Source organism: Schistocerca gregaria, chromosome 2 (assembly GCF_023897955.1).
Source record: "Schistocerca gregaria isolate iqSchGreg1 chromosome 2, iqSchGreg1.2, whole genome shotgun sequence".
NCBI classification, from domain to species: domain Eukaryota; kingdom Metazoa; phylum Arthropoda; class Insecta; order Orthoptera; family Acrididae; genus Schistocerca; species Schistocerca gregaria.
In genome coordinates this window covers 142,020,470-142,032,866 of record NC_064921.1, presented here as the reverse complement: position 1 = coordinate 142,032,866, position 12,397 = coordinate 142,020,470, and the positions used below count along the sequence as shown (strand labels likewise).

Here is a 12,397-nt window from a genome sequence, read left to right as displayed (position 1 = left end):
GATGAATACACTAAGAAGATTCCGAAGGATGTAGGTTGCAGTAGGTACTGGGAGATGAAGAGGCTTGCACAGGATAGAGTAGCATGGAGAGCTGCATCAAACCGGTCTCAGGACTGAAGACCACAACAACAACATATGTAGGAGAGCTGATAAACCAGATTCCACTGTAATTGCTCAGTTTAAGTATAATGGTTACCGAATCTGTTGAAAGCACCGCGATCTCCCAGCGAAGCTTGACTTTGGTGTAGTATGTGAGAGCCTTGCAGTTATTTTCCGGAAAGGCTTCTGTACTCACCTACTGTTCTGCATAAAACCCGTCCGTTATCTGTGCTGCACGATTGTTCACAAGTGACACCACGCATTCCTTCGTATCTATACTTAATGCTAACGTTTCAGAAAATTAGATGTGAATTCCGATATTGCGAACACCAAGACCACTTGATTTTAAAGTCTTTATTCCAACTAATAGTTTCGACTGAATCGTGCCACCATCTTCAGACTGGCATTAAACTCTTCGTACATTCTCACATACATGTGTCGTCGACATACTGAGAACCAAGTTTAAATACATTAATGAACTAAACGACGAACCATGTGGAGTTTCTTAATGTACTTACACTTTGTTCTCAAAATGTCGGCGACACATCTACGTGAACGTTACACACAAAGTGTAGTAGCAATCTGAAATTGACAGCTCGATTCTGTCGATACTAATAATTGGAATAAAGATGTTAAGGACAAGCGATTTTGGCTTTCACAAAAAGTGTACACAATTCCGGTACTTTCACACACGTATTCTTGCTGCTTGATGTCATAGAAACCATTGCTGCAACTTGAATGTCTCTAGTAACCGCGTTCAAAACAAATTGTCCATTTCCACCATCAGTGATGTCAATGTACTCATAGTGAATTTTCTATGATGCAATTTGATTATGCGGCACCTTTCATTCCCCTTAACGAAACTGATTGAAGAGCCCATTTTGTACTAATTTCACATGTTCTAATTTCCGCGTCGTATATCCTTATTTCATGTTTGAAGATAATTTTTTATGCCTTAATTTTCAGGGTTTCGTGTAATTAAATTTCAACTGGTGAATTTTTCATGTATGCATCGTAAACAAGCCTGAAGCCCAGAGGGATACATCAACTCTGACCAATTGCTTTCACCACTGTTGAAAGGTCCTTCGCCCAACTTTTTCTCCCCTTCTTTCGAAAAAGGTATTTCATTTCCAATCTACCATCTACTCCTGAGTAGCATTCTCCTATTCACCAGAAAGGACGACTACATGAGAACGCTATCATGTTCTCATATACTTAAGTCATAGGAGTAAACGGTTGAGTTAAGTTCTACTAAGAGGTTCATTTAGATTTACATGTACCAGTATTGAAGCATGGGATTGGAGCTCAGACCCATTGTTTTTGCAGATGTGTAATACGTATATCACAGAGCAATAGGTCTCAAATCAGAAGCGAAAAACCATACAAATTTCCAGATGTAAGAAGGAAAATGTGAGGCTAAGTAACGTTTAGTGTAGTCAGCTACCAAATTCAAACTGAGCGAAAATTAGTTACTGGAATAGTTCTGTCAAGGAAAAATGCAATGTAAGGACGGTTAGGTCATCTACAGACAAAGTAAATGATAATAATAGGTTCTGTGGCAACAATGATCGGGAACTCAAAGCTACATCGTGTGACCTCTACTTATTATCAATAATGCTGATTTATCATTTAAGAGTTTATGGACTAGTTGTTTCGAAGCTTTGCAAAGGACAAAATCATATGTGAGAAGAGAATGAAGGTCAGTCTCCACGGCATAAATGTAACTGCTAAAAAATACAATTCGTTAATTTTCACATCTAGCAGCAAAACTAACTGCATGTGGATGGAAAGGTGGTATTATATGCAAAACAGTCGTGAATGGAGACGAACAGAATAAATACAGGCTTTGAGTTGTTGTCTTACTCCTACCTGTTACTACAGCAACAATCACATCACGGTCAAAACGTTCTTAATACTAGGTACTACATGATTTCACAAGAGTAGCCGATGTGAAAATTTGTATGATTCTGTGACACATACTACGAGTCACCGTTGGAATCGGACAACTCATACGAATACCAGGCTCTAACACATTGTAGGAATATCAAATGGAATGTTCACATAGGTTCAGTCGTGGGTAAAGCAGGTGGTACACTAAGTTTTATTGGAAGAATACTGGGGAAATGCAATCAATCTACAAAGCTGACGGTTTACAAATCACTCGTGAGATCGGTACAAGAATATTGCTCAAGTGTGTGAGACACATACCAGATAGGACTAACAGGAGACACTGAACGGATACAGAGAAGGCCAGCTGTGTAACACTCATGGGAGAATGTAACAGAGATGCATCTAAGAGCAGGATACTTTTAGGTTCCTTGTAGGACGATCATGGGTCGCCAACGTGTGTGTCAAATGTTTTCCTTGCAGTTGAGGCATGTCACATATTGGTGAGACTATCAGTACTGTGGAGGAGCGATGTCCTGAGAATAAGGGCCGAGAACATTTGCATTACAGAACATTGGAACGGGGATTCTTGCATGCATTTCCAGCTATTGGGATAAAGTTATTATGGAAGCAGTTGCAATTAAATTGGCATGTAACCTTACAGATACAGACAGTAGCTTTCTTTTCTAAATCCTTCATTGAATTCTGTCAAAAAACAGAGCGACAGAGTTAATGCTATCTCGCACGCTGTTTCTTGATTTCTCTATCTATAACTTCTGACGTCTGTCATCCTTGGAACGCGTTTCAGCTTCTGATTGATCAAAACCTGGCTATATTTTTCGGTAACGTTTGCTACGTCGTCAATGTTTTGAAAAAAGTTTATGTATCTTTCGCTTGTTAACTTTCGACGATCTCCCACTATATTTGTGTGTTCCTGAAACAAACCTTCCAATTTTAGTCTGTAGTTTATGAGCTCCTGTGACGGAAGTCGTTAAATTTCCAAGAAAAAATTCTAATCCCAATTTCAAGGCGTAGTTAATTTGTACTCCTAGATGTTGTAAACTGTTAATGTCGGTTTGACAGATGACTGTTTACTACCAGTTATTTCGTGCTAGTAATGCCCACATAAATATACATAAGTATCAGTAAACGAACATCGTACTTTTTCCAACTAAGAGATTCTCTCAAAAGTAAATGGTGGTCCGGGTTGCCCGCGTTGAGTGTTAAACGGGTTCTGTAACCCGTGACTCCATTCAGCTTGTCCTCGCCTCTCCCTGCTTGGTTTGCGGTCACTGGCTTCACACGTCATCCATCTACTCTGAGAACGCATTCAGCTAACGACATCGAAGTAAACTACCTGTCTACATTAGATAATCAATGAATTTATCATGCAGAAGTAATTATTTTGCATATCGTCACCTTTTTTTTTTTTCATCTACATCTACCTCTACAAGGCTGCTCTGCAAATCACACTTAAGTGCCTGAGAGAGGGTTCATCGAACCATCTGCACACTAACTCGCTATTATTTCATTTCCGAAAAGGGCACGTAAATACCGACACCTACATCTTCTCGTGCGAGCTCTGATTTCACCTATTTCATTGTGATGATCGTTCCTCTCTATGTAGGTCGGCGTCAACAAAAAGAATTTTACGTTCGGAGGAGAAAGTTGGTGATTGAAATTTCGTGAGGAGATCCCGACGCAACAAGAAACGCCTTTGTTTTGATGATGTCCACCTGAAGTCCTGTATATGTCCGTTGCACTCTCTCCCCTATTTCTCCGTAGTAGGAAACGTGCTAATCTCCTTTGAACTTTCTTGATATATCCCGGTAATCCCCGCGCAGCAAGATTCGAAAAGAGGACGGACGAGTGTAGTGTAGGCATTCTCTTTAATAGATCTGTTGTACTTTCTAAGTGTTCTTCTAATAAAAAGCAGTTTTTGGATCACCTTCCCCACAGTATCGTCTATGTGTTCTTTCTAATTCAAGTCCTAATTGTATATCCGAGGTCCTTAATTAAATGTACGGCCTTTAGATTTGACTGATTTATTGTGTAACCAAAGTTTAATAGATTCCATTTAGAACAAATGTGTATCACCTCACACTTTTCATTATTTACAGTCAATTGTCAATTTTCAAGCCATACAGATATCCTATCTAAATCTGTTTGCAACTGCTTTTCATCAGTTGACGACTTTACTAGACGATAAACGACTGTATCACGTAAACTAAGACGGCTGTTCCGATTATCTCCTAAATCGTTCATATAGGTAAGGAACGCAGAAGTCCTTATCACTACCTCCGGGAATGAAAAAATCACTTCTGTTTCCCTCGATGACTTACCCTTAATTACTACGAACTGTAACTTCTCTGAAAGTAAACAGGAACCCAGTCGCACAAATGAGATGATGTTTCATAAGCATACATTTTGATTACAAGCCGCTTGTGACGTGCGGTGTCAAAAGCCTCCTGGAAATTAAGAAATACAGAAATATTTTGAATTCCCTTGTCGATAGCACTCAACAATTCACAAGAAAGAAGTTTTCTGAATATATGTTGATTATGGGTCAATAAGCCGTTCTCTTCGAGGTAATTTATAATGTTCAAATACTATATAAGTTCCAAACTACTGCTGCATATCGACGTTAAAGATATGCACCAGTAATTTAGTGAATAAACAGTATTAACTTTATTGAATATTGGTGTGACCTGAGAATTTCAAGTTTTTGATTACATATACTCATCGAGCGAGCGATTGTACACGATTGGGAAGTATGCAGCTACTGAACCATCATACTCTGAAAGGAACCTAATTGGTATACAGTGTAAGGAGTCAGGCAAATCCAACACCTGCCATGAAAACCCTGACATGATAAACAAATCCAGTAGTATGTCACGTAGCTCCGAATAAATCATGACATTAAATTAACCAAAGTAATACGAGTAACGAGTGAGCAAATGGAATACCACAGACTAACACAAGAATGCCTAAATACATATCATACCTTCCCACCGTGAGACAGACGCAGTTCCGAGGGGAGAAACGAGAACAGATGCCGAGAGCAGAACCGTGTTAAGCTAGAAGGCCGTACGATAAGGGACGGCCTGAACACCCACGTTTCCAGCTAACCACTAGGACCACCCCAGCTGCAAGTTTTAGTGTAAGACTTTTTTGCGTCTCTATTACGTCAGGACCACCCCCAGCCCATGTTAAAAGCTAGAGCCCTCCAGAATAACAGTATAGATCTTACGATAACACTAAAGGACCACACAAGCTGCAAATTTTAGCGTGAGAGTTTTTCGCGTCTCTGTTACGTTGCAAACTTTAAAAACATTGCCTCACCACGAAAAGTATAACGTTTCTCATTGGATAGAAAGAATTTTTGTAGGCGGAGCTTAAGGTTAACATTGAGACCCTGATTGGTCAGATGAAAACACAGCCAGATAGTTTTTTTAAAACCAACTTCGGTAAATTGTAGTAAGGAGAAGTTAGGAGAGAGTTGCTTCCGAGACGGCGAGGTGAGCGGAGCTGCGCTGTCCGCCGCCCCCTGGCGAACACCGACAAGGTAATGAACGCACGCGATGCCGCATAACAGCGCATAAAGCTTCACTCAGAACTGCAGAAGTCTCATCTGTTACACCCCGTTTCTGCGTAATACTAGTGTCGATCGTCAATTAAGCTCATGGTGTTCACATTTGCTACTTGAAGTAAAAATCTGAAACGCGATGATTTTTCTGATGCATAGTTATTGAGAAGGCACACCAGCCACTGTAATTTACGACAAGTTAGATAAGTAATTAAAGATATTTGAGGGTCACTGTAGACCATTTTGATAGTTTTCTCTTTTTTGAAACCTAATTTAAACATAGATTATAGATGTGATATGGCATAGGTCGTCCTTCGATCCATTGTAGAACTTGGAAACACATTCAGGGAATATTCGTTCACATTTTTGTTGAACGCATTTAATTTTTACCATCCTGTATTAAAACATTTCCTTTTATCAATATTGCAATTTATAAACAATGTTTTGTCAGTAGAGTGAAATTTCCAATAGTAAACTTAACTCTTTTTCGACGTTATTTTACCAGCTAACTAAAAATAGGAAATCCTTGAACCACTTCCACTAAATTTAGTTAGTATGAAGATTGTTTTACAGGGAGTGCAGTGGAGCTGACGCTGAAATCATTAAGTATTTGGTTATATCATCGCTAGTCTCGCTGAACTCCTCTGAATTCTACATGCCATGTGTGGTCTGGCGTCTCCTTACCAGCAACAGGTCCCAGGTTCAAACTAGTCAATTCCCTAAAAAACACGCTCAGAGCGTCGTTCCCCGAAAGTGGTAGGGAGACACGATATAGAGAAACAGACACCACGCAGAATGTTAGAATAGTCTGGACCAGAAGACTTCCCTTTATTGAGTGTCTGGAGTTCCTTCACTACTCCGAAGAAATCCACATGTAAGTTAGTCATTTTCGTTGTATCCTGCGAATTTATATACCATGCAAAACTAGATAACAAATGATAAGTGAGCGAGTAAAATTGACAATATCTACAAAGGAACGAGGACTACTCAACTAATTCCCAAAGACGAACGGGTCTGACCTTCTCAAATAACAGCTGATAAACAATTCAGAATTCTGATCACAATTGTTTCACGAAATTCTCAGAACTATTCAAATTTGTACAGAGAACTGTAGAAATATAGCGTGTGTATTAATAACATTGCTACGCCCCTTGGAAGTGTGGCACAGTTTGAAAACCCCTGATAAAAACTGTTTCTTACATCCGTTGAATGCAAAACGGTCTCTCTCCAAGCTTAGCATCTGTATAGTATTCTAAAGCCTTGCAGACATTTTCCAGAACGCTAGCGTACTCACCTCCTGCCATGTATAGGACTTATTCTGCATCTTTGCTGATCCAGTGTTCACAAATGTCACCCTCCGCTCATTCGTATCTGTATATAACGCTAATAATATATGTGGACCACTGTAAAAATTCCTGCTCTCATTAAAACGCATGATGCAGCTACATAAAAGATTGTCGAATTTTCAATATTTTTTTTTCCTCATAGTACAATTCTGGCGAAGCGACTAAATTCATTCTGCACCTTCTATTCCGCATAATCACATGGATTAATTCTCTACAAATTACGAATGTCCTCCTTTCAACATCATAAAACCGTGTTTCACATTTTCAGATTAATTTTCATCTCTTAATTTTTTGGGTTTCATGTAGCTTAGTTTGATGTAGTGGATTTTCAGTAGAGATGTAGCAAATTAATCTCCATCCGATGTGAATACCTTAACCTTGACCATTAGCTTTCGCCATAGTTGCCCTCCTTTCATCCCCCTTGCTTCGAAAAAGATATTTCATTTCCACCTTACTACACTCTGCTGTTCGCATTCTTCTATTCACCAAATAGGGACGATCCCCAGCTTCATGAAGAGAGTACGGTATTCCCAAATTCCTAATTTCCTAAGAATAATCGTTGGAGTTAACTCTATGACACTTTATGGAAATAAAACTCTTATCCAGAAACTCTCAAATTTGGGACGATTCTGCCACGAAGCATAAAAGCTTTACATGTACCAATATTGCAGTATGGAGGAGACGTTCAGGAACCAAATTAATTGCAGATGTATACTACGCATGGCAACTGGTATTCAATGCGTCGATAAAAACTAACTAAGATAGGAAGATAAGAAAAGTTTCCTAAATATAAATTTCTCAACAATCAGCTACAAAATACACTATGAGTTGTAATTATCCACTGGAATGGTTGTCTAAAGGAACTTGCCATGTAAGGACGGTTAGGTCATGTACAGTGAACACATGTGATAAATACATGTTCTGTGACAAAAATTCTCAATAACTCGAATTAAAGTTACAGCTTGTAGCCTCTGCTTTATGTCATTTATAATGTTTCATTATTTAACAAAATATAGACTCATTGCTCCAAAATTTTACAAACTAAGAAATAATACGTGGGGATTAATGAGCAATGCTACCGTTAAATATAACGGCTAGGAAATAGAATTCTGTTATCCAAACATCCAGGAGTAATACTAACTGCATTCAGATTAAAATGTAATACCGTATGCAAAATAGCCCGCAATGTAAATCAATTTTAAAAGATATAGCCTTTTAGTTGTTCTCTTAATAATAGTTATTACTACAGCAATAATTACAACAAGGACAAAACTTTATGATACCAAGTACTGGACGGTTCATCATGATTGCCTCTCAAACGTGACCATTTGTGTGGTTCTTTATCATAGACTAGATGGGCCACTACCGTGAACCATGTAGTGTGTGGAAACCAAAATTGACGCTAATCGAAACCGATTAAATGCAGAAAAAACTGCCAGAGTGGACAGCGATTTGAATCATACTCCTTACAAATCACTCTAGTAGCTATATCATTGTACAACCACGCTAGAAATCAGAATTTCGGGAAATAACTCCACAAAATACATTTGTAATGAATATTAGAAGTGCGGCTCAAGGAATAGCGGAGTTATTAAATTTACAAAAATGAAAGTTAGAGTGTCGGATCTAGTGTATAGCGTACCTAAGTATGACTGACGTTCCCTTTCTCGATGTTTTAATCTAATGTCTGAGTAAAGAAACTATTAACGAAATGCGTACTAAAACCGCCATATGCAGTTTCCATTTTTTCTACTCGTTTGTTGTAGGGAAACATCAGGTTGTGCTGTGTGTAGCTCTTGTAAATATGACGAGTTCTGCACATGTACGTGTTATATCATATGGTAAAACTGATTGAAGGTTATTGTTAATTCTTCAGTTAAAGACATTTATGGTGAGGAAAATGTTGGATATTTTGAAAACTAGTTACAGAACGTCTAGATGGATAAATCAGACTTCCTCGGTCGGGCACCATCTTGTTTATAGAAATGGAAGATGGTCTGCAATCATGAACCCGTGATGCTTGGAAATTCACTGAGGTTCTTTAACGTACCAACAATTATCCGTGTCTCCAAAACGGAAATTTATTTTATATGTCTGTAGCTTCTATTACCAAATGTTTTCAACTTGTATCTGGTTCTAGATAATATTTCTTCTTAACTTGATTTTAGTTACTTATAAATGATGTGTTGCAGAATACCAATGTAAGACGTAGATTATTAAACACAGTATTTACAAGAGTATGTCGTCCACTACTGCACATTGAAATTTAAATGTAATATTTCTTCCTAGGTATATTGTTGTACCTTGGGACTTTTCTCCACATTTTGAAAAAACCCTTCTTAGCTAGAGTAATTGTAATAGTTTCAGAAAAGAAAACAGTACACATAAGTGACTGCTCTCACTTCAAAACCGAATGAAAGAACATAAAATCCTTCAAATTACAGGGCTGGCTAGAGACCAAAGTCTGAATAGAGTTCCAACTACAACACTCTCCTCTGCTGTAACACATGGGCCAGACAATCCACCATTGCGTGAAATGAAGTATTTATGACTGTATGAGTACTGAGTTACGTATTAACAATACGTTGCAGTGTAGTGTTAGGTAAGTCCACGACTGCCTGGAAAACGATTATACAAAGTTTTTCCGGGTTGACTCTTCAATTGCTCTCCAAATAAGCAATGTGTGACGTCCTCCCAATTCGTAACATAAACGTAACAACTACCTCATCATTATTGGATATTCCTTTCCGAAAGTAGGATTTTTCGACACTTTTGACAACCACGTTTTTGCAGTTATCTGTGGGAAAATAAGCGACAGTATGCTATTCAGTTCGTCGCAGCTGTGCTCTGTAGCCTTGTGATACAACCAGATCGTCCATTGTCTGACTTGGGTTGCGGTCTCTGTTCGGTTCCTTTGTTGACGAGTCACGGAATCACGAATACTCCACATCAGGCGTTGGAGAGCCTTATAAAAGCTCTGTGGCTCACGTTCACCTCAGCACTTCCATCACCATGAGGGCGACAGTGGCAGCTCTCCTTCTGTGTCTTCTGGTGAGTACTGCGGGTTGAAGATTGATAAAATTCAAATAGAAATTTGTGCTTCATATACCATTACTAACACATTCACGTCTACATCCTACCTACAGACGGCTGTAGACGTAGGGCTGAGTATTTTTTGTGTTCATAACATTCTGTTCTCGCATATAAAAGAGAAAACATTGTTATGATACGCATTTGTGGACACTATAGTGATTCATATATCAGCACGTAACGTAAGTATGCACTTTATTTTCGATAAGAAAGTAGAGCTCCATCTAACCGTCTGTCGGTTGTCAGTTCACAGTGCGAGCAATCGCAGAGGTTGAGATATTGGGGTACCAGTTCGAGAGAAAGGCGTTCAAATTCCTCGCTGATCATCCAGCTTCTGCTTTAGATTTTACCCCTGAACCACTTAAAGCATATGTCGCTCTCTTTCCTTTCATAAAATATGGAGGAATTTCATGAAAATTTGAGGTTGTTACTCATCTCTAATGATCCCGCTATCAACAAGTTGGTAATCTTTAATCTTCTTTCCTTCTTCCACTGTTCGTGTATGTGCCCTCGACGAATAATACATAGAATGATGATAGCGAAGTAACATTTTGCTATAAGTATATCAGATTGTTGTTGTAGCTGTTTTAGCAAGCATTTATGCCAGATGTCAAATCCCACAAGAAGACATAACTGGATATTTTTGCGCTTCCTCGTTACTCACCTCGCCTGTAAAATGTTTGCAACTGATGCAGTTTGTTGGGACTAGCGAAGCTTTCATACTAGTTACTTATCTGCTTCGCGCACATGACAGTCCCCTACGATATTCGTCATACCCGGTATAAGTCTATGCTCCCTAGAAGTCCATGAGACATTCAACAGTTCTTGAGTAAGATTAAATTTCTCTGCATACCAAATAGCAAGAAAACCTATGTGGCTCATGTTGCTACTACATACTAACAACTGCAATGTTGAGAATTGTGTTGCATTCATATTGTTACTGGCAACTCATCCAAAACAGAATGCAAGATGTACTACATAGCACACCATTGCACTACAGGTGGCAGCATGCCGCAGCCAGGAGACTACACCTGGCCCTCCTGGACCAACTGAAGGGCCACAACCAACTGGTCCTCCTGGCCCACCAACTGGAGGTCCTGAACCAACAGGTCAGCCTACTGGAGGTCCTGAACCAACTGGACCACCAGCCACACCTACTGGAGGTCCTGAACCAACTGGTCCACCTACTGGGGGTCCTCAACCAACTGGACCACCAGGCACCCCTACTGGAGGGCCTGAACCAACTGGAGGTCCCCAGCCAACTGGTGAACCTCAGCCTACAGGCCCACCAGGGCCACCCTCTGGTGGAAGTTGGCTTTTTTGACTTGGTGGACTCTGATGGTTGACATTATTGCATCTGTGAAACATCACGAGAATTCAGCCAAGATATTTACAATTAATTGGATCTGACTTTACTGATGGAAGTGTTCTGCGAATCGCTTTGTAAAATTTTTCGTCATTAAATAAGCATCTAAAAATCTCCACAAATGTTTCCATCTTCTGTGAAGTGTAACGAATAACCTATTGGGTCGAAAAATGTAACTCCTTTGCTGGATAATGAGTTTGAGATCAGGGTAAAGTTAACACAGTCATAGGAGAAGTTTTATAATTCATCCAGAACTTTTCTGTGTAAGTTCAGATGTGCTCTATGTTGCGAAGCCTTCTAATTCTTAACTGAGTGTGCACTTCACCACCTAGGTTATGAATCCAAAGATATATAAGTGTGGCATTCCATTGTGCCTGTTATAGATGTCTGTTCTGGTAGATTGATTGAAAAAACAAATTCGTATGTTGGCTATTGGAGTACGATGGAAGTGGTAATTTAGAGACAATAACTGGTAGCTAGCACCAATGTCGAAACGATACTGCACTGAAGAGTCGCCAGCAATCTTCTTCAAGTATACTTCTGCTTCATTTTAGCTACGTGGGTTATGGTAGAGACCCTGCCATTGTTTATCAGGTAAGTATGTTAGATAACTACTCAGGAAATGTCATAACCTTCAGTGACGTCATCACCTCTGACCTTTCATGTGTACTTGGGAGTAGGTACTGCCTATTTTGAAACATATTTTTATACCTCTCAGTGACACATACAGGCACCGCAGCGTATCCAGGGGCTTATTAACGACTTCTGATATTCTTTAGTATTTCAATTTTCTTAATGAAGAACTGAAATTCTTCTGAATGAACACTATTATTATATGTAGCCCCAACAACAATGTGGCAAATATATGTAAATAAGTAGTGGTATAACCCAGAATGCCTGTCGATGACATGCCTCGCTCAGGCCACCCAATTGCTACTACTGCAGTGGCTTACCGCTGCCTACGGATTATGGCTCGGAGGAACGCTGACAGCAACGCCCACCATGTTGAATAATGCTTTTCGT

At 39.4% G+C, this 12,397-nt stretch overlaps 1 protein-coding gene across 1 annotated transcript; it reads left to right on the top strand.

Moving 5' to 3' along the window:
- The first annotated feature begins 9,921 nt into the window (after positions 1-9,921).
- Positions 9,922-11,488, top strand: LOC126336534 (proline-rich protein HaeIII subfamily 1-like). The gene is made up of 2 exons (XM_050000349.1): positions 9,922-9,969; positions 11,009-11,488. Exons 1-2 carry the CDS (start codon positions 9,931-9,933, stop codon positions 11,330-11,332), a joined length of 363 nt encoding a protein of 120 aa, XP_049856306.1. The 5' UTR covers positions 9,922-9,930; the 3' UTR covers positions 11,333-11,488.
- The last annotated feature ends 909 nt before the right edge of the window (positions 11,489-12,397 follow it).

Bases quoted from the DNA above. Each gene is read 5' to 3' on its own strand.
- LOC126336534 (XM_050000349.1), top strand. From the start codon at position 9,931: ATGAGGGCGACAGTGGCAGCTCTCCTTCTGTGTCTTCTG. The intron at 9,970-11,008 runs GTGAGTACTGCG...ATTGCACTACAG, and splicing joins CTCTCCTTCTGTGTCTTCTG to GTGGCAGCATGCCGCAGCCA.